Source organism: Ammospiza caudacuta, chromosome 3 (assembly GCF_027887145.1).
Source record: "Ammospiza caudacuta isolate bAmmCau1 chromosome 3, bAmmCau1.pri, whole genome shotgun sequence".
In the NCBI taxonomy this organism is placed as follows: Eukaryota; Metazoa; Chordata; class Aves; order Passeriformes; family Passerellidae; genus Ammospiza; species Ammospiza caudacuta.
The window spans coordinates 53791062-53813810 of NC_080595.1; the positions used below are offsets into that span (position 1 = coordinate 53791062).

Consider the following 22749-nt stretch of genomic DNA (forward strand, 5'->3'; position numbering starts at 1 on the left):
AAAGTCAGAATGGCTGATCATCTCATCAGATAGTAATATAGAAAGGAAAATAACAGTAGTCCCTGCTTGATTTCACATGAGGCTTTATCTTTAGCTATTTATTTGTTAACCACTTGCTGACTCATGGATGCTGAACTGCTAGCTGAAGGAAACAGCTCCAAAACCAGACTCTGCTTTAGAGTCCCCTGCTGTGGTGTGCATTGACATTTTGGTAGCACTGATATTTTGGTAGCAGTCATGCCAGCCTAAAGATCAAGTTAAAAGCTACAATGGTTGGGCTTACAATACCTAAACCCAGCCACTGCTCTGTGCATTAAGGCAGTTTTGGAAAGCAAAGACGTTCCCGTGCAGAACCCATCCCTCTGCAGTGCTATCTATGCAGTGCTTTATGCTTACAACCCTCAACCTAAATCAAAGACCATTCTGACAGTAGTAGTTCACTGTTAAGTTTGCTACACATGGATGGTAACTCTCTGGAAGCAGGGACCATGCTGCATGGTAAATAACCATGTGTCTAGGTGTTAAAGTACAGCAAACACAACTCAAGAAAAGATTCTATTCTAAAGGGTGTGTAGTCAAACAAGCACGATAACAGAAAAGTGTGAGGAAAGAAGCATTCACAAACTTACCATACAACTGAGAAACTGAGGTGTCAGAATGTTAGCCACAGCCCCAAATCCCACAAGAAACTGTGAAAAAGCACAGGATGGAAAAGTACTGGGAACAATCCGGCCTGCTGCTATGCTCTTTCCTGGACAGCTTCTCAAACTCTGTGAGAAACAAGGCAGTGAGGTCAATGGGCCTTTGATTTGGCTTTCTACTGCTGTACTTAGTTTAGCCACACGTCTAGTCTGAGCCTGCATCAAAATCTACTGAAATCACTTTGCTCTCCTAAGCAGAAATAATGTTGGTCTTCCTCTTATTTCTTGCTGGGGCCTTGTTGGAATTCTCTGTACTGTGCACTGAAGAGGGTCAGTAATGCTGGGCTGTGCTGCTGTCTCAAATGTAGCTATACATAGCTATGTCTGCAGTTCCTAGGGGCCCTGAGCCTTGCTGCAGTATCTACAGATACCAGAGGAATAAAAAACAAGTTACAAAGATTTTATCATCATTGCTTAAACTTTTCCATGCATTTCACAGACAACATCGCTGAAACACCTCCAGACCAGGAGGTAAGTATATGGTTAAGGCAAATCTTCAGTGTGGTTAATGCCATACTTAATCCCCTTACAGATGACAAAATCTGTTCTTAGAAATGCCCAGTGTTTGCCTCCATAGCTCATTTTTCACACTGCTTCACCATCCTTAATGGGAGAATACCACCCTTACAGCTTAACCTTCAGGTTAACAAAAGGGGCTGAGGCAAGATTTGAACTTTCAGCCTCTTTGAACCCACTGCAGTTCCAGCCCTTCTGACACTTCTCTCAGAAATACTAAAAAGAAGGAGAAAATGAGCTCACACAGACACACAAAAAAAAAAAAAAAAAAAAAAAAAAGGACAGAGGAAGCCTTGGCCCCAGGCCATAAATAAGAATCCCTACTTCCAGTACAGTCATTTGCCAATATACGCTGGTAAAAGTCTTCTTTGGAATCCCCTACTTCCATAAATAACAATCCCCTACTTCCAGTACAGTCATTTGTCAATATACCCAGTAAAAGTCTTCTTTGGAATCTGTAGTTTCTTTTACTGTATTCAGATGGGTGTAATGGAAAAAATCGCAAAACCAGTTCATCTCTTGCTATCTCAGTGGCAGACACGATTTGGGGTTTTTTTGCATTTGTTTGTTTGTTTGTTTGTTTTACCATCATTACTTGATTCAGTAATAAGCACCATCTTTCTGTCTGAGAGATGTTTAGGGGATTTTCCCCCCTCTCTTTCCTTTGCACTGACAAGCTCTTATCACTTCTCCACCAGGAAAAGAAGCAACAGAACAGCTCCTGGAAGACAGAAGTGCTGAACTCAAGCATGACCTCAAGCACTGCTCTTGCATTAAAAGGGATTTCCCTTTAATGATCCTTTTCCTCCCTACTAGATGAATCACACCTCTTAAAGAATTATCTGATATTAAAAGACACAGCAAATTATTGAAGTATTAAAAGCCTGGATGTTACTATCCATAAATATAGTCATACTACTATAGTCATCACCTTAGCATTGAATATTATGTGAGTACTGTCTTAACATTGAGTCTTTCCTAGTGCAGCCTCTCAAACATTTGGCAATGGTGTTCTGAACACTCTGAGGTCCTGGTTTAATTTAGTGAGTGTGAGCTACTCCTTCCTGAACAGTAAAAAGAAGCAAAGTAATTAAAATAATTTAGAGATACAAAACTGAATGGCCTTGAGAGATTTCTTTTTTTTTCCCCAAGTACAATAAATAATTGCTATTGATTGATGTGCATGAAACTGATTACCTAAATTTTCAGAAAAAATGGATATTCTGCAATTCCCAGTGACAGCTTTCTCCAGGGTTATGTAAACATTACACTTACAAGGATGGACTGTTTCACCCTTATGCTTAACCAGAATGTAGATAGCTGAAAATTAAAATATTTCTTATTCTGTCCTTAATGCTGAGAACTTTCCTGTTCCCTCAAGAGATGACTGACATGCATAGCTACCTAAAAATACATGCATGCATGTCCATAGTTATGTGTGTGTATGTGTGCATATTTACACACACACTTTGAAGAAGAAAATTTTCCTTGACTTTATACATATCTATATATGCTTATATTTCATTAAATGCAAGCATTATACCATAAATGATGAGATAAACTATAGGATATAACTACAAAAAAAAAAAAACAAACAGGAGTAATTCAGAAAAGAGGAAGGTATATTCGTGCATTCTATAACTACTGATGTTGCTGATGTTTTTAATGTGTTCCCATATTGCTGAAGAGTTATGGTTGACAAGACAGAACTTTATTTTGTGCTGTGCAAACTCAGATCAAATGAATTCCTGCCATCCTGCTCAGACCTGTTTGATAAACATCTGTTCCAGCAATGTGCAATCAACTTTGAGTTTATGAAGGTGTAAACAGTAATTATTAATATTCAGACGTGCTTACCATTTAGAAACAAAAAATAAGTTGCTGCCTTTTCAGGTTTTCCTGGGTCTCAGCATCTCCATCATGGCTAGGACTACTTGTTAATTTATTTGCTGCAGTTTTCTATACAAAGCTCAGATGGGCTGTAACTCAGTTCTTTTTTCCCTACTTCCCACCTTAGCTCACCATTCCTACTCCACAGTGAAACCCTCCATCACTTCAAGTACTCTCTGTAAAACCCTGTGAGGGGCTGGCCTTCATATTATGTGAGAGACATGTCTTGGATAAAAATTTTTTTTTTTCTCTAATCAGATCACTTCAGCAATCTGCTACCTCAGTCCCCAAGAGAGGACAGGGGGAAATGTCCAGGAGAAGGGAACAGTAAGATGCTGGCAGAAACATATACTGTGTAAATGAGAGCACAGATGCTGCCCTAGTTATGCAAGCCCAGTTCCCTCAGGCATCCAGTTCCCTGGATTTCAGCCACCCCTCAGACCAATCACCAATCACCAAATGCAGAGCCTTCCTACCCAGCTATACTTTCCAAGACAGTAGAGAGACTAGGGGAGCAAAAAGAAAAATAAAACAACACACCCACAAAAAACTTTAAAAGGAAACTCCCCAAGGAGAGGAGGAAAAAAACGGGAGGGATTATTCTTTTTCCGGCCATATCCCTGACTTCTTTTTGAACACAGGCAGAGGAGAAGGATGGCTGCTGTGCAGAGCCAGCACAGGCCTGTAAACCCTGGGAAAGATCATGTTGCCACATAACCCTGCTGTGTGACACGAGCAAATGATCTGAGCCAGCTGCTGCTACTGGAGGTGAGGTGAAGGAGTTCAAAGCTGAACTCATCCAAAATCCACCTGTTCTCTGAAGGAGCCAATATTTAAGACCTGATTTCAAGGTGTGCAGCAACCCTGGCTTCTCATCCTGCCACTGGGAGGGGTGGATACTCAGGAACAGGCAGGAGCTCATTATCTGGGAAGATGAAGTGTTTTCATACTGCAAGAAACTTTGTTCCACTGTATTTAATTTCTGGGTGCCTTCAGATTGTAAGGCTGTTGAGCAAGAAACTGCCCCTTTTCCAGCATACATCCCATCCATAAATTATATTAACAGGACTGAAAGATTGGTGTTTTATTCGGTGAGTTTTTTTATTGCACAGATATTAATACATTGTTTAAAGGTGTGCATTAATTGTTTACAATAATGAAATTTAATTATTCCTATAAACTGCTAGTTGCAGTCAAGAATTTACAATCATATTCAGACACTTAGATCTCCCTGACTTGACAGTTTTAGCCCAGGGTTCTGCTCTTTATCTGCAACAATCTGACCCCGAGCAGGGCTGGATTAAAGCACATGTAACATCTGCCGAAAATGCCAGCGTATTGGGACTATGGGGTTCTATATTGGCCTAACCTGTAATTTAAGAAATCAAGTCACTTGTGGTACTTACAATACAGAGCCAAAACTGTGGAGCACATACAAGCTACGTGAAAAACAAAACAAAACAAAACCAAACAAACCAACAACAAAAAATCTTGCATTGGCCTGAAAACCGCCTGCAAGAGCAATACTTTCCATGGGATGTGCCCCTAATGTCCTGCTGGAATGCTGGGGCAGGGATGTGGGCATGTACCCCCAAGCAGCTGCAGCCCCAGACCCGTGTGCCAGGCAGGCGCTGGCCACGCGTGCCCGTGAGGAGGAGGAAGAGGAAAAAGAGGAGGAGGACGCGGGCAGGGCTCCCGGGGCAGCCGCCTCTCCCGCTCCCAGCCAGAGGCTGCGGGGCACGGCCGGGGCGCCGCTCTGCGCAGGGACACGGAGCTTTTCCGGACCCAGCGACGCAACACCGGGCCGGCCCGTGAGCGGAGCGGAGCCTGCAGGACGGGATGGGCAACCCCCTGGCCGGGGGGGAAGGAATAAGGAAGGAAGAAATGACATCCCGGCTCCCGAAAATCCCGCGCCTGAGTCACGGCGGGCGGGGAGGCGGCGGGGCTGCCCGGCGGCGGCGCCCCCTGGCGGCGCACGGCCGCGCCGGTTGTCACAGGCCGGAAAGTCCCGGCGCCCTGCCGGTGGAAATCCCCGGTGGGGGTTTTTTGTGTTGTGTTTTCAATCTCCCTTTTTTTTTTTTTTCACCCGGACGCTTAAACAGAAAGGGAAAAAAACAAGAGGCTGGGCTCAGCCCTTCATTCCGCAGCGGCGGCAGCGGCAGCAGCAGCAGCTCCGGCGGGGAGGCGGCGGAGAGGAGGGAAGGCAGGAGCCCCGGCGCGGTAGGGGTTGATGCTCCGTCCCATCGCCTCAGCCCCGCTGCTGAGCAGGAGTCACGGCAGGATCGGCCGGAGGAGGAGCCGGCCGCGGAGAGGTGAGCGCCGCTCTGGGCAGGATCCCGGAGCACTTTTGCAGGAGGGCGCCGCGGGGAGCGGGCGGCTGTGGCGGCGGCCTCGGCCGCAGCCCTTGTGGCGGCCCCCGGCCGGGCGGGGACGCTGTGCCCGCTGCTCCGGCCCGGCCCGGCCCGCGGGGGCTCCGCGGCTGCTGCGGATCGCAGCGCGGCCGGGCTGGCTGCGAGCGCCGCGGGGAAAGCCGCCCCGGAGCTGCGGGCTCCTTCTCCTGGGCCGTGTTGTGTCCTTCCCAGCCTGCACGCCCAGCCCCCAGCGGAGCAGTAGGGCAGGGAGCTAAGAACGCGGAACACTTACTGTGTGTAAACCAGTCATGTGGGATTTAAAAGAGCCTCGCTCCTCATCTTCTGATTTGGCTGAGAGTAGTACTGTGTTTTGCTTTGTACCGAGCAAAGAACCAGGCAGAAAAATCTCGGGGGGCTTAAAAGGTATTAAGCATGTTTGGTTTAGAAGTTTTAGCACTTTATGGAGAAGTTTATTACTTGCTGGTTTTCAGATAGAGGACAGAAAATGAAAATAACTTTATGAAACCATTGGCAGATCTCAGAACAGTATTCAGCTTTCCCAAGCTCAGCATCCTCAGCATTACACCTTTGGAAAGGATGCTGTCTCTAATTATTGTTTACAGCTGTTCCTTTCTGGGAATTCCTGGTCATTACCTGTGAGAAGGTTAAAGTAGCATAGCACACAGCAAAGCACAGTAGACTATAAATTGATATAACTGTAGCTCAGTTTTCTACTTTTAAATGAGTCCAGCTAGATGTGTATTGAGTTCTGTTTGTTTCATCACATTGATTTTGAAAATAAGGGTTGCTTGGCTTTTGCCTTCTTTCACATTTATGACTGTAAATAGCACAGGCAGTAATTTCCACCTGTGGAGGGGAAAAAATGCCAGTAGAGCATAATATCGAATAATGTAGTTTCAGTGAGTGCTTCTGTAAACTCAGTACTTTTTCTTACTTAAAGCTGGAAATAACCATTTCAGAGTTGATGCCGGTAGTGCTTAGTCATGTGATTAATCTTTATTCGTGTAAAAAAAATCCCATTGACTCAATGTTTCTAGTAACATAAGTAAGGAATTCAGCACTTTGGTAATCTCAGAGCAAAGTAGAGCTGTGGTTATCACATAGATTGGTAGGGGGTTGTTTATATTTCCTTTTTAGACTCATTCATGCATTTAAATGAAGGATTACATAAATAGCATATGTAAAACTATATTGGTGAGGAGAGTGGATGAGAAAATATGTAATTTTCATTTTAAGGCTGTGTGCTGGTGGGGGAATGATAAGAATATGCCATCTTTACTACCTAAAGGAAAGCTTTTCCATATGTTGCAAGATGTGACAGCTGTGCTCACGGTCCCGAGTGCTCTTAGGGTGTGTGAATGACATCACCTAAAGCAGGACTTTGTAGCATCGCCTGTTTCATCTGGCTCTATTTAGGGCTTGCCGGGTTATCCTCTGTATCTCTCCACCAGCTGGTTCTCAGAGAGGTTGTAGAGCTCAGCTCTTGGCACCTGGAGTTCGAGGTCCCCTCTCACCCTGAGAGGGTCTTTTCAAAAGCTTTGGCTGGGCATTTGGAGGTGGATGTTGCCAATGGAAGTGCCTGGGTGAAGAGGAGAGAGCAACTATTTCCCTGGGGGGAAGGAGGTGCCAAAGCCCTTCTGTTCAGGAGGGATCTTCTGCCTCCACAGACCTGGGAATGCCTTCCTGGTCAGTCTGTCAGGCTGGAGTTCTTCTTCCTCTCTCTGTGCCTCCCATCTCCATGAGAAAACTTCCTAATTGTTGCATAAACAATCTTTAGTTCCTCCTAGTACTTGATGTCCAGAGATTGATACACATATATGGCTTGATACCTGTCCCTAGATCCATAATCACAATGGTAGGTTCTCCTAATTGACTAGTTGTACTCTAAACATTTTAGGCATGCATACTTTTATTTGTCTTGATACAATTTTTGCTTTGTTTTTGAACAAAGCAAGAATGTTTGTGGACAGCATGGAGAGTCTCTCCCTGTAAAAACAGGTTATTGATGTTCTTGTTGTTGTTACTGTAGTGCACAGGGGTTTTGAGGGATGTGGTCCCTACATTTGGCTCTAACTAGCCACAAAGTTAGTGACCTCTGAGTAAGTATTTCATAGAGTGTAGCAGGTTTAAGGTTATGGGCTTCTTTTTTTGTTTTTCCTGCTGTACTCCATGAGGCAAGAGTTACTGAAGAAAGGGATGCAGGGCAGTAAACATTACATGTCCTGCTCTGGAAATATATTGGGGATTTTGAGCCAAATGGAAATGCTTTTTCAGCTCTGTTGACTTACCAGTGAGTAATAGTGGCACTGCAGTCTGCACCCCCACACACAGCACAAGCACTTCTGAGCCATAGCTCTGCCGCTCACAAAATACAGAGAGCCTCGAGAAAAGTAACCTAAGCCTACCCTCCAGTGACAGATTCCTCATCCACCATATCTGGCCACTGTAAGTATGGGACTGATACTGGCACAGTCTGCAATTCTTGGTGCTCTTTCCGTACTCTTCTGACCATCCCTGCTCAGAATGTATGGGCTGTGGGAATCTGAAATGGTCATTAACTGCTTTTTTTTTGGCATGTTATCAAAACAAGATCTTGAAAGGTCCTGAAATTCATCAAGTGCATATGGGATTACACTGTGCAATTATCAATTAGTTAAGTTTCCAGGATAATTTTCCCTTCCCTCGACCTTGCCTTCTCTTATCCTTATTTTGATTTAAATGCTCTTTTTGAATGATGGTGCAGTTTCCTTACTTATGCATAAATCCTCTTCAATATCACAGTAAATTATATTAGCAAATGCGTGGGATGAGCTGATCAGTGTCTGTATCTGAGTAATGCAGAAAAGTTAGTGAATGTGAGCTTTGAAAAATGTTGTTTATGAAAGGCTCAGATGGGCTGCATCCACTCAGTACTTGTTTTAGGCAAAACTTCATCCAGAATCCCACCCTGAAAGTGCCTTCTCAGTCACTGCAGAAGTGATAGCTCTGTGATAGAAGGACACTAACATGCCAATAAAAGGATCCTTTTTCATTTCAGATGTCTTCTAGAAACATGGCTGGCCAACACATCCTTCCCCAAGCTTTGTATCAGAGCAATATGCTGAAGGCTATGAAGATCAGAGAGAGGACACCTGAGGATCTAGTCAAACCTCCCAGTGGAATAATTCATCACTTCAGGACTATGCACAGATACACCATAGAAATGTTCAGAATGTGCCAGTTTTGTCCCCAGTTTCGGGAAATGCTTCAGAAGTCCCTGACTGACCAGGCTACCCAGACTTCACTGGAGCGCCACAGGAAGCTCAACTGGTGCAGAGAGGTTCGGAGACTCATTCCTTTGAAGACTAATGGTAAGTTTTGAGCAGGTCTTTGCACTCACAGTAAAACAGGTCATACAAATGTATCAGCTTTATTAATAGCATCTGAGTTCACATTACTGAAACAGAAGCACATGGCTTTAAAACTGTGCTGCCTTTCAATCTGTTTTGAAATGAAAATTCTTTCCACATGATGTGCTGTTCTGATGCTGTAGCAGACCCTTGTCCATACCACAGTATGTGAATATTGTGGGAATTTCACAGGTATTTTCATAATATCAGTAACCTGTGGCACATCAGAGTCAAGAAGAAGGCAGGGAAACTTGATTTGGAAGCTACTGCCTTCCCATGAATCTGACTGCTACATGTGGGCTGCCTCATCGGAAGTGCCAAACATCCTTTAATGCCAGGCAAGAGGAGCCTTCAGATGCCTTGAGTGACCAGGGATGCATTCCCATGTATATTTAGCAGAAGCTAATATCCTTCCAATAAGCCCTGCTGTTGTAGCTGGCAGGCAGTGCTTGCTTGCTGATCCAGCTTTAACAGGGATGGCAATGGCAGTCAGAACATGGAGCCTCCCGGGAACCTGACACTGCTGTCCCTGGGTCAGTGCCCCACTCTGGGGCTTCTCTCTCATCCTCAGCTCCCTGCCTGGGTTTCACAGCTCTTGCCTTCCCTAAGCACCCACTGCTAAGTCCCATGTGTGTGACTGACACCCATCTTTGTGCAACACAAATTTTGCAGCGCCCTTTTCTCTCAACAGTCGGTGCTGGTTTCAAGACTTGGCTTTTGGGTTACTCTGTGTGTGTATTGCATCAAGTGCTACAAATGAAAAGGCACAGTAGTAGTGCCAAGATTTCCTGAACAGGTTATGTTTCTCCACAGTCTTGAGCAGGAAACCTTGGCGCATGACTGTAAGAGTCACAGGCATTTTACATTCAGCGGAGGAAAGATTCAGTAATGGCTATGACTTATGGTCACGCAGCTACAAACTTGGACTCAGGATTCCTTACAGCACAGGTTGCCCCTAACCAGGAGCAATAGACTGGGACAGTGAGGACTTCAAGAAGATGAGAAATACTTACTCTTTGCTCAAGGAGCAGATCACAGCAGTTATAGAAACACTGGGTGTGGTGGACCTGCAGCATTGTTGAAGTCCATGTTGTGTTCTGGGTTTGCTTTTTTTCAAGTTCTGCCATATTTGTCAGTCTGACTGTACACAGCTATGTTGTACAGAAGTCATAAAAATAGACCCCCTGAATAAATGTCACTGCCTAACCTAAAGCCTGATGCTGATGTGCATGTCTGTAACTGTTGTAGAGGCATTGACCTTCTGGTGGGCTTTTTGGGCTGCCTCTGCATTGGTGTAAAATTCTCATGACTGCAGTTAGAGGTGTGCACAGAAGTTATGGAATCTTGAGCTTTGGAAGGACCAGAGTTGCAGTCAGGGCAGGCAGTGCTTTGCATGTACTGGGAAGGTAACATCACTCCAGGTGTTGCATCTTAAAAATTTCACTCGAACAGATTTTCTAGAAAAATGGACAATGTGCACAATTTTTGCCCAGGGCAAAGAGTAACAGTTTTAGAATCCCCCATCTCCAGTCAGTACAAATCCTGCAGGGGTTAAGGCTGCCTGGACAGACCCTTGTTGGTGACAACATTACATTCAGCAGCACTGCCCTCCTTCTTTGTCTCATGGCCGTCAGCCAGTGTGGGAGTAGTGTGGACTTGGATCCCGCCCATGAGCAGGCGTACCTGTATACGAGGTGCTGAAATATTAGGGCAGGTTGAGGGAAGGCAAAGCAAGATTTGTGGCTCCCCGTACACCGAGCAAAGAACTTGGCTTCACTTCAGTGCTTCAGGGTCATTAAGTGCATGAGTAGGAGTGGCTTTGGAAACCTGTGGGTTATGCAAAGTAGTAGCATAGAAGGACCTTTGTAGGAGAAAGAAGGTACATTGGACTGTAGGAGAGGATCTCTGAAAGAAGTGCAGAAGCGTGGAGAAGCCCTGTATTATCCCAGAAAACAACTTTTTTTTTTTTTTCCTCCCATGCGATGTGAAAAATACTTTTTAAACATCTACCTGCTTAACCCATAGATATCGGAAGAATATGTCAGTTCTCTCAGTTAATAGTGAGCTTTCTTCAGAAGATTGTGGGTTTTTTTCTGATTAAGGTTGTAGCTGTTGAAACCAGAGAAAGTATCTCCTACAGGATCTTTTGATGTATATTTTACCCACTATGTTTGTGAATCTGCGGAGTGGTGGGGTTTTTTAATTAAAAAAGCCATTTTGAATCACCACATAATTCTTTGCAGACATTTGAATGGAGATAGAAGGAAAGCAGTAGGAGGTACAAAAATCGAAACTGTTAGGGTTTTTTCTTCTTTTTTTTTTTTTTAATTGAAAAATTCCGGCATGTATTGGCTGTAGAGATTTCACTTGTATAATGAATTGGCATTCATTCCAGCTCGCCCAGCCACACCCCCTGGGAAAGTCCGAGGGAGGCCAGGCTGCACCCGCAGAACAAAAAGTACAACTGTTGCTCAATTGCTAGTCAAACGGTGTGGGGGAATTCCAAGTGCTGTGTAAGGAATTTTGGGCAGTGCTTCTAAATAAAGAACCGAAAGTGAGCTCTCAGAGAGAGAAGAAAATTAGTCTTATCTTTGCTCTAGATTTTGCAAAGGGAAAATTTTAATGGGATTAATATGTCATCTTTCTTGTCAGAAGGAAACACAGTCAGTTTTTCTGTCTTCTTGGTTGTTCCCTGATTTTTGAGCTCAAGTAAGCAGCCTGCAGAATTGAAGTAAGCTTTGCAGGACCGCAAAAAATAGAAGGCAGTTGCAGGAGCCTGATATGCACCAATCCCATAACAATTTATGAAGCACTGAGTAGATTTCAAATTATATTTTATTCAGGAACTGGAGTCTGTTGTAGGCTTTTCTCTGCGATTTCACAGAATAAGTAGCAAAAGTGTTCACAAATGGTGTAATTGAACTCATCATGTATATGGCAAACCGGCTTTAATTCTTTTGTGGGAGTTCTTTGGGTGGGTTTGTTTGGGTTTTTTTCATGTGAGAAAAATCTAGTAGCTTTACCAGGGTTGATGTCTTCTATTCCAAGAAAATTGCTGTGGTTTCTTAGTATTATGTGAATCTCTTTACCACTGTGGTAGACGTCAGACCTAGTTTTGCATCTGAGGACGTGACAGTAATGATTCTTAATGTCTCCCTTTCAGGGGAGACATCCCCTTTTGAAGAAGATGGATGGAGACAGAATTTGAAACCCAGCCATAGATGTACTTCTTGTCACACCTTTTAATTAAGTTAGTTATCTCCTCTGAGTCTCAATTTCCTCTCTGAAACTGCAGAATATCACAATCCTTCCTACCTGTAAAGAGGAATTTTTCAATGCAAGGAGATTGTGTAAATGAAAATCGAATCACTGTTTTTCATTGACTTAATTTTGTGTTTTAAAATCAGCCCTCTAAATCATATATGTAACAACCCAACACACAATCATTTCTAAGAGGAAGGCCAGAGGTGTTCCTATGATTGCTTTACATAAATCACCTGCCATTCCCTTTCTGTCTCCTTTTTTATTACAATTCCTCCATCAAGCACAGCCAAGTGCCAAGCAGTGCTCATGAGGGAATATGGTGTTACTATAATATTTTCCTAATGGTTTCCATTATCTCAACCTCATCCCATTGGGTGTATATTTGTATAAACACCAATGAGGGAGATTTACATCTTTTTTTTGTAATTTTAAGATGATTTTGTTGTGTTTAAAAAGCTATTTCAGCTGTGTTTGACATTTGTAGTTGACCCCAAAATTTAGTTTGTGATATCAGTCAAAATTAAGTAAGATAGGTAAGGGGCATTGCTGGATGACAGCTTAACTTGGACTTGTGCAGAGACAAAACCAGTAGGGAGGGAAGTTTTTTCTTTCTGTTTCTGAACAGAGACCATGACTCTGGTCTCCTTCTTTACCACCCTTCTGTCTGAGGCTTAGAGAGAAGTGCACAGGTAATATGCATATTTGAGGTGTAATTCTACATCCCACAGGCTTGTGGCATTTTATTTAAATAGCCATTTGAAAATAATGCACTTTCTTTTTTTTTTTTTTTTCCAGGTGATGGAAATTGCCTTATGCATGCTGCATCGCAGTATATGTGGGGCATTGAAGATATCGACCTTGTCTTAAGGAAAACATTGTTTAGTGCTCTCAGGGAGATTGACACACGGAACTTCAAGCTCCGCTGGCAGCGGGAGGCTGTTAAATCCCAGGAGTTTGTGGAAACAGGACTCCGTTATGACACCCGGGTAAGGCAGCCTGAGGGAGTGGTGCTGTTTTCTGAGTGCTTGCCAGCGTTGCCTTGCTGGTTCTGTTTGCTTTGTGGCTTCATGGATTCTGCCATTAATGGAGAGCAGAAATAGTCTCCCTTTGGAGGAAATGGGAAAATGTGATTGTTTGTGCTGCAGCTGGCTCCTGACCTCTGTGTCTTTGAACCATTGGTGACAGCTGTTTCTTTCCTCAGAACTGGGAGGAGGAGTGGGAATACCTCATTGAAATGACCTCCCCAGAAATATCTGGGGCTCGAAATAGACTTCCCTATAATGCGCTGGAAGAAATCCACATCTTCGTCCTTGCTAACATCCTCCGAAGGCCAATCATTGTCCTTGCAGGTGAGTTGCCTGGCCAGTCACCCACTGTGTTACTCTTGTGCTGTGTTAGTGATCTTAGTCAACAGGTAGATGCATTTCAGAACATGGTGTTTTCAGCAATTATTATAAAACCCCCAACATACATTTTCTCTTGCCTGTAGCACATAATTATTTGTGGTTTTTTTTTCTTCTTTATGCAGATAAAGTGGTTAGAAGCTTAGAGTCAGGCTCCAGTTTTGCTCCTCTGAATGTTGGTGGTGTTTACTTGCCTCTCCTGTGGCCAGCTGAAGAATGCTACAGATACCCAATTGTGCTTGGCTATGACAACATGCATTTTACACCACTGGTGACTCTGAAGGACAGCGGGCCAGGTATTTTTCAAGTTCCTCGCTTGGTATTTATGTTACTTCTTCAAAATTACTGATAAAGCATTTGAAATATGATCTGGTTTAGATTTGCATTTTTAAAGTTAAATTAGAATAATTTGAATTATATTCCTAAAATGTGAGCAGAAAGAGCTTTGTCTGTGAATCTGAGCAGAAACTAAAGGTTGCCTTCAAGATATTCACTGAAAGTAGAGTGCAACTCACCTGCTTGCAGGCTGGAATTGGTCAAAGGGTAACATCTGTTTTATTGTATTCTGGCCTCCTTTCACATTGTAAGAGAAGAAGCTTTGAAGGATGCAGTCTCACGGCAGGGTACCACTGCCTGGCAGGAATAATGAAATATATGCTTTACCATTTTTAACACATCTCTTCTGAGTGGGCAGCAGTTCTCTAGGTTCAGGTTACAGCATCATCCCACCAAAAGGCATAACAAGCAAAGGTCTACAATCCTGTTCAAGTGGAGTAGATAGTTGCTATGGGGACATTAAAACTACTGTGCAATGGGGCTAAGTTTGTGATGTAGCTGTGTCTGCAACCTCCCCCATGCAGAAACTCCTTGCTCTGCCCAGCTGTTCTCTTCTCTCTCAAAAGTTTAGTGGTGGTATCTCCGTGTGTTGCATTTTGTGGTTATTCCTAACTGGGTGGTTATGTTTGTGTAAATATACATACACATATACACATATATATCTCTATGTGTGTTTTTGTGTGTGTATGTGCTAATCCATCTTGTTTCCCCACAGAAATCCGGGCTGTCCCTCTGGTCACCAGTGAGCACGGCAGATTTGAGGATTTGAATGTGCACTTTCTGACAGATGCAGAAGAGAGGGAGAAAGAGCAGCTGCTAAAAGACTACTTGATAGTGATTGAAATTCCAGTGCAAGGCTGGGATCATGGTACAACTCATCTAATTAATGCTGCAAAGTGAGTGTCATTCCTGTTTCCTCAAAGTTATCTTATTTACAGAGGTGGGACAAGTTGGGCAGCCCAGTGTGTTCTTTTGGTCTTTCCTTCCTTCCTAGGTGGCCCATGTGTTTACTACCTGAAATATGAAACATTGGCATTACTGTTGGTATGTTTTGAAGTAGTATGAGCTGAGGCCAGTCTAAATTTAAAGGCAAAAATGTGTTCAGATTTAGCAAACTGAAACTAGCATTTTAGAGGAAAAAATCCATTTGATCAGTTTCAGTGACTTTTGTATTACACAGGAGGTTTGCTGAACAGTAGTTAAATGCAGGAACTAGTTAGCCCAAGCTCTTGTGCTTTGTGTAAGGGCACACTGCATAATGGGCAGTTGGTGTAATTTTGGCTGCCCTGGGTAAAGTCCTTGGCAGTATGTTCTGAGCACAGCTGCCTCAACACCATGGGCTGTTCCATGTGGCAGCAGGCAGGAAGCTGTGGCCAGTGGAGGAACCAGCATCTCTGCTGGTGCCCCTGATGGTTGAGCATCAGTAACATGCAGGGAGCAGCTGGCATCAGCTTCTCATATTCAATGGGCACTGGCAGTGATGCCCAACCAGTCCCCTCAGAACTGATGGAGGGGAGTGACTCCCTGTATCCTCTGTCTTTGCTTCCACTACCCCACAGAAAGGAATCTTCATGCTGTTGGCTGGCTCTTGTGTAGGGGCCTTGAGAATTGAAGTCCTTCTACCTGAAGCATGTAAGCACACGTGAAGGGTAGCACTTGAGCTTCCCTAGTTGCTCTGCCTAGATGTGCTCTGGAATATTGCCAGAAATGTTAGCTCCTCAGCCTACCAACTGTGGCATGGTGAAACTCCAGTGTAGGGTTTTCCCTGCAGCTGGAGGCAGTAAGGATGGTATGATGGATGCTTGCATTGCACACACCACACTGAAGCCCCACAGTTTGTTAGAAGAATTCTGCTGGTAGATACAGACCCAACAGGGCAGAACCAGGAGCAGATTTCACAATAAACTATATCATTATACTCAGCTGAGCACTGAACCTCAAAGAAATTCACCATTTGGGGGACTTTCTGCTTCTGAGAGATTACCCATATTCTTTATGCAAACAGCTCTTAGACAGAAAACCCTCACGTAGCAATGCCTTTTAAGAATACTTCTGTTTAGCATTGTGTCAGGACATTTATTTCAGATGTGAAAGTCTCCATCACTGAACACCTGCTTTTAAAATTATTTCCATTTACAGCAACAGGGTAACATCCCAGATCTTCTGTCTGAGTAATATGGATGTGCATTAAGTCTGCATTTCCTTCTCACGTTGCTTATATTTGCTTCCACCCCCACCATCTGCTCTTTTCAACCACTGATGCAATCTTCCTTTTTTGGCTGTCAGGTTAGATGAAGGCAACCTACCCAAAGAAATAAACCTCGTGGAAGATTACTTTCAATTGGTACAGCATGAGTACAAGAAGTGGCAGGAGAATGCTGAACCTGCTAGAAGAGAGACGTGTTCCAGGAACAGACAGGATCTGTCACTTTCCCAGCTCTCCCTCTTACAGATGAAATGTGAAACACCAAATTGCCCTTTCTACATGTCTGTGAACACCCAGCCCTACTGCCACGAATGCTTTGAGCAGAGGTCCCAAGGAAGCAAAGGAAGAAAGCAGAGCTCCAAAGCAGCACCTGAGAAGCTGAAGGCAGCTGGGTCAGGCTCCTCCCGTGGGGATATTTGTGAACCTGGGGGGTGGACATCTGAAGGGCCTGTAACGGAGCCTCGCTCTGCGCCTCCGACCGCCCCGAGCCTTTTCCTGTACAGTGAAACCACAGCCATGAAGTGCAGGACCCCAGACTGCCCCTTCACACTGAATGTGCAACACAACGGGCTGTGTGAGCGCTGCTACAACTCCAGACAGCTCAGTCCCTGCAACAACGTGGATGACCAGAGACACTTAGACTATGCCACATGCAAACTGTGCCGCCAAAAGGCCAAGAGGACCTTCAATGGTATATGCAGCACTTGCTTCAAAAGGTCTACAGAGCAGTCCCCAAATGGCAGTCCCGCTTTCCTGCCCACCTGCCACCAGAGATCGACATCTGACCCGTCCCAGATCTCACAGATCCTCCACCAGCACTCCTGCCATCAGGCTCCCAGCAGCCATGGCAAGGAGCCCCCGCCACCAGCGCTGCCTCCCGAGGAGAACAGGGGAGGCAGCCTCTGTAGGAAACCTGGCTGCAAGTTTTTTGGGACACCACAAAATGAGGGCTTTTGCACGCTGTGTTTCTTTGAGTACAGGGAAAACCATGGTAAGTGGAGATGGAGTGAGTTTTGACACACTTTGGCTGCAGATCAGCCTCCTTGAACTGTGAAGTTCTGTGTGCATGTGCACTGGGTGATAAAAGGGCAGGGGGTGATGAAAACAGTGTGAGGAGAAGGTGATTTTCTGTCTGTTATTATCCCATTGTCATGGTTTAACCTCCAGCCAGCAGCCAAGCCCCACACAGCTGCTCTCTCATTCTCCCACCAGTAGGCTCAGGTAGAGAATAGAAAGCATAAAAGCTGGAGAACTCATAGGTTGGGATAAAGGGAGTTTAATAGGAAAAGCAAAAACTGCATACACAAGTAAAGCAAAACAAAGAATTAATTCATTAATTGCCACGGGCAGGCAGGTGTTCAGGCTGTGTCTTCTCCCATGCACCTTTGCCAGCTGGGCAGTGTGAAAAGCAGAAAAGGCCTTGGCACTGTATAAGCCCTGCTCAGCAATAACAAAAGCATCTCAATATTATCAGTCTTGTGCTCAGCACAAATCCAAAACACAGCTTCATGCCAGCCACTGTGAAGAAAATTACACCAGCCAAAACCAGCATAAAGGGGCACATGGCAGCAGTGTGAGAAATCTGTGAAATCTCTTGTATAACTTCCTTTCAGCTTTGATGGAAGCAAAACCAACTTAAGAGGGGGTGGCTTTTGATACCTCCCCATCATCCACTGCAATCATAGTTTGGTATGAATTTTCTTCACAGAAAAGACAAGTTGTAGAGATCTATAAAGGAAATGCTGTAAATGTATGGAAGGTACTGAAAATCAATTATGTTGGCAAGGTGTTTAAAAAGCCTTGAGGACTCTGTAGATGTCTGTCTGTTCTGGATGTAACAGGTATAATGCTATGGAGTAACCACTGTAGTAGTCTTGACAAGCAGAGCAAGTAGAATTTGACTGTAGGTAATTAGCTTGTATTTTGGAATAACTTTGGAACTCTACCTTGAAATCTTCCTTGGTAATACACTGTGTCTGCGTGCACATGTGTTTAAAGACTGACTTCCAAAAAGGCAATAGTCTGAATAAATCACAGCATGAAATCTTCATCTTTCATGCCACTGCCCTGTTTCACAGGTAAAGAGCCCTTAGGTACAGAGCCTGAAAGGCGAATGTAAGAGAGATTATTGCTTATCTCTTCAGACTATTTTATTGCTTGTAAGTTTGCTGATACAAATAAAGAAACACGGAGTAGGTTGGGTTGGAAGGGACCTTTAAAGATCATCTAATTCAACCCCCCTGCTGTTGGCAGAGACATTTTTCACAACACTGAGCTTTCCACGTGCATTCGGATTAGGGAACTTCTGTGCTAGCTTGCAATACCTTATTTTCCAGCATTGCTCACGATGAATTTTTTTTTCCTTCTGATTGTGGAATATATAAGATTGCTTCATGAGACTAAAACATATAATGCACTTTTTCCCCTTAAGCTCTGTACCACGGTACTTCAGTTATCTGATGTGACTGAAATGGTGGAGGCTGAAATGGGTAGGTCACAGATGACAGTCAAAGTGAAGTCAAAGGTGAAATTTGTCTTGACTTCAATGTGATCTAGGTTTCCCACTTAGGGCAAGTTTTTCCCAAATCATCTGTTTCAACAAATTATATGAAAATCAGGCTGCATTAGCACGCGTTTGTATGTAACATGAAGAAAGATGTACGAACTGGGGGAGTCTCAAGATTGTCAAAAACCCATGTTTGAGACTAGTTGATATTTTAAATTTATTTTCATTTTTAAGATGGAGAACTTTTTGTAGCTGCTTTGGGTCATCAGATCTATTGGACACATTCAAACTGCTCCTGTTCATGCTTTACAGACAGTGTTTTGCTGCGCCACCAGAGGAGATCTCAGAGGAAGTCTTCAGCAGCGGATCAGACCGGGAGCTCCGCTGCCGGCTTCCATAACACCGTGTCCTGCCAGCGGCGCGACTGCGGCACCCTGGGCAGCACAATGCTCGAGGGCTACTGCCAGAAGTGCTTCATTATAGCCCAGAACCAGCGATTCCAAGAAGCCAGAAGGACAGAAGAGCAGCTGGTGAGGCAGCCAGAAGTAAGTGTGAACTTCTCTAAATCTTCCTCTTGTTTAGCGCTGCATGTTTTTCTCTTGTGGGAGCAACTTGGGATCCATAATAGAAAATCCTCAAATGGCTGCATCTTAACTATGGAAAGACAAGCATAGAGTATATAATGAGTTTTTTCTGCTGCAGTTGAGCAGCACTTGTAAAAAGTCACTCTCAATTTAGGGTTGCCATGGCCATGCTCAGTTTTACCTCCACTGGGATTTTGCCAGCAATTCCAGTGGAAGCAATTGGACCAACAGCTAGGTTATTTTGTTGACTGGGGAAGGATTTTTGTTCTTACCCTTAGAGCTGTGCAGCTGTGTCAAGGGATTCAAGCTGCACTTTTGATTGAGTCCATCACAGACTGTGTTTGTTCCAGATAAGGTTTTTAATTTGGTTGGTTTTGGTCTTTTTAGAATTGAGAGTTGCCAAAGATAAAAAAGCCAATAGTTTTTCCTAAGAAATGACGGAATTTGTGATTTTCTTTGGTAAAACTCAACTTGGCTCTTGGTACTGCACTTTGTAGAAGTGCCTGTGAACAATCCCCAGGTGGCTACCTATACAAACCACGAGCAGAGTAAAAAGGAAATGAAAAGCCATTTGTGCTGCCAGCACAGCAGCTGACAATCTGTTTTAATATTTTTCAAGAGAACAGGGCAGCACAGAGGAGAAGTGCAGCGAGCAGCATTGAGTGCCCAGAAGAGACAGTGTGCTGTGGCTTCGTGTAGAAACAGCCTGGCCTGCAGGAGTGAGGACCTGTGCCCGGAGTGCCGGCGCCTGGGCCAGCTGCCGCCGCCGGGGAGTGCCCGGGAGCCGGGGGCACAGGAGCCTCCCAAGCAGCGCTGCCGAGCCCCTGCCTGCGACCACTATGGCAATGCCAAGTGCAACGGCTACTGCAACGAGTGCTACCAGTTCAAACAGATCTATGGCTAGTGGGGAACAAGGGAGCAATACCAGCTACGTCCTTCCCTGAAATGGTGCTACGTCCAAAACACTTTAACAGTCCTGGGAGTGGGAGGGTGGAGGGAAACATAAGCTGTCTGCTCAGATCATGTTTATTCCCAAGAATGGGAATAAATTTCTACTTCCTCTAAACACTGCATACAAGAACTGCTGAGAAGGTCACACTGCCTTCTGCACAGAGCTCTCGTTCATGACTAAGCTCCTACAATGCCATATTTAATTCTTGGACTTCCCAGGAGGAAGTATGAAGCATTTGAATCCAAAGAACTTCCCAGTTCTGCCTGTTTCTCAACCCCTCCCCTCTCCCAGGGAAGGAGCCATGTCTACTGTCAGAGGTGCAGGACCTTTTTATGGCTGCATACATCAGTCAGGGGCAAGTCCTTCCTGAATGGGATTACCCAGGACAGACTGATGCTACTTCCAGTTGACATCTGAAGAAACGTGGTTTGGTTTGCCTGTGTCCTTGCTGTTCTTACAGAACTCACAGGGCAGGAGCTCCCACGGGCATTTAGGGTGATAACAGCAAGCACTTCTGTGCTTGCAGAGCCCTCAGCAAACCACAGCCAGATACAAGACCAGCACTGGTCTGCTCCTTTGACATGCTCAACCTAACCCGATTTAGATCCTTTCCCAAATCCCAAGACAGCTGGAAAGACTGAAGTTGCAGAAGAAATGCATGTGATGGTGAAAATGTATTCTGCCATTTTCCACTTGTGTGGAAGGAATTACCTCCAAAAGACAAGAAAAACCCCAAAGCCCTTTGTCTTCACTTCTGAAACAAGATTGATTCTTGTCTCTCTTGCACTGCAAATGTCAGGAGTATGTGTGTGCTGTTTGTACCCTCCCTCCCCATTTGTGTCACACTTTCTGTCATCCTTAATGTGATTCTGTTACCATGCAAACAGCTGGGAGCTCAGTAACAAGAGTTCTTCAGGGCTGAGATTTTACTCCTGAAGTTTATGCATCCATTTCTCAATCTGCAGTAATTTCTTTAGCAACCCCGGCTTTACCACTGTGCCTGTTACCTGCTTCTCTCTTCTCCTTTTACACCTTTTAAGTTTTCAGCATCTGTTTTGCTGCTATGATTTTGGAGGTGAGATCTCTTCTAACTTGCTTCTCAAGTTTAGAATCTTTTTCTAGTTACTAAAAAAACTGTTTTCTAAAAAGAAGAAAAAAAATTAAATAACTCATCACTTATTTCTGTTAAATTTTATATATTTTGTGAACCTTAATGTGAACGTATGTTTTATTAAAATATTTATATTATTTGAAGCAATGCAATTTGAAATTTGCACAGCTAGGATTTTTTTTACATATATTTACTCTAGTGTTGAAATTACAAACTTAAATGTATAACTGAAAAACTTTCTCTGGTATAAAGAAATAAATTATTGAAGGATTGAATTTGTTATTTTTATACCTATGCAAGAGAGCACAGTTGAGGGTGGGACACCCCCAGAAGGAAGCCTTTCTGTTCAGCACTGCCATTCAGCATGTTACTGCTCCTTGGTGCAGATGATGCAGCCAAGTGCTTTGGTGATAGATAACTTGCTGTAAGTGGGTGTTCTCTCAGAAAGGGCTCTTGGTTCTGTTGAAGGACCATAAGCAGTTCATTCCTGTGAGTGCAGAGTACTCTTAAACCCCAGAAGAATGAGTGTGGGAGAGTGTGGATGGTGCAGGAGCAGACTGCAACAAAACCTAAGCTACACTGACTTGCCTTGGCTTTCTGTGTTACTCCATCAGTTATTTCAGGAATTGCCAACAAGTGGTGCTTGAGTGCCACCCTGGGAGGTGGTGGTGGCAGCTGGTGATCCCAGCCTCCACACAGCTGTGTGTGCAGCCCCAGAGGCACAGACCAGGCCTACAGCCTCCCCTCTGCCAGGGACAGCAGGGAAGCCTTGGCATCTGAGTTGCTCAGGAGTTCATGAGGAGCAAGTTGCCAAAAATTACATGAAAGCAGTGTTTTCTTCTCGTCCCAAGCTGAGCCTAGCCCAGCCTCCTTGCCAGGGGATTTCTGCACCATGACTGCTGTACTGGCACTCAGGTGTTTCAGCCCTCTGCCTAGACAGGCAATACTGTACACTATCATGGCTTTTAGGTGTTGCTCATCACCTGAAACAAAAATATTAGCCCAGGCTGCAAACATCCCTGTGCAGTCGAGCACACTTCCAACTCAGCTGACCTCAGCTCAGTTGCTGTCTGTCCTGGTTAAATCTTTTATCCATAGCCCAGCTCCCTCTGCACTTACAGAGCTTACCTCTGCTTTCAGAGCTTACAAGCTAGAAGTCAGTCTACACCCCCCAGAGCAGAGCCTGCTGGACCCACCAACCCCATCTCTACGGCATATTTCTCTTTTACAAAATCTGACTGTTGACCAGTACACACCTTACCCCTTCTTTACAACTCATGCAACTCACACATCCCTGTGATTCACTGAACTTTGCACCAGGCAGACACCTCAGTGGTGAAAGAACAGGAAAAGATCAGGAGGGATGTCTGCAGTCAGGCAGCAGGAGATGGAGGCAGCTCATGGCATCCACTCTCAGCAGCCACCAGCCCTCATCCACTGAAAATACAGAACCTCCATCATGATGCCCTCAGTGCCAGGAGGATGATTTACTCCACTTGCTATTAATTGCAGCTTCTGC

The 22749-nt window shown here is 44.4% G+C and overlaps 1 protein-coding gene across 2 annotated transcripts; it reads left to right on the forward strand.

The window, feature by feature from the left end:
• Positions 1-5206: 5206 nt before the first annotated feature.
• On the forward strand, positions 5207-21425 carry TNFAIP3 (TNF alpha induced protein 3). Of its 2 annotated transcripts, none has more exons than XM_058802003.1 (9): positions 5207-5419; positions 8517-8829; positions 12928-13118; positions 13334-13481; positions 13661-13831; positions 14587-14767; positions 16158-17068; positions 18896-19128; positions 19787-21425. In XM_058802003.1, the coding sequence occupies exons 2-9, from the start codon at positions 8517-8519 to the stop codon at positions 20069-20071; spliced, it is 2433 nt and encodes an 810-aa protein (XP_058657986.1). In that variant the 5' UTR covers positions 5207-5419; the 3' UTR covers positions 20072-21425. The 2 variants fall into 2 exon arrangements, with proteins under 2 accessions (XP_058657986.1, XP_058657987.1); XM_058802004.1 differs by having other exon boundaries at positions 19794-20068.
• The last annotated feature ends 1324 nt before the right edge of the window (positions 21426-22749 follow it).

Bases quoted from the DNA above. Each gene is read 5' to 3' on its own strand.
- TNFAIP3 (XM_058802003.1), top strand. From the start codon at position 8,517: ATGTCTTCTAGAAACATGGCTGGCCAACACATCCTTCCCCAAGCTTTG. The intron at 8,830-12,927 runs GTAAGTTTTGAG...TTTTTTTTCCAG, and splicing joins CATTCCTTTGAAGACTAATG to GTGATGGAAATTGCCTTATG. The intron at 19,129-19,786 runs GTAAGTGTGAAC...ATATTTTTCAAG, and splicing joins AGCTGGTGAGGCAGCCAGAA to AGAACAGGGCAGCACAGAGG.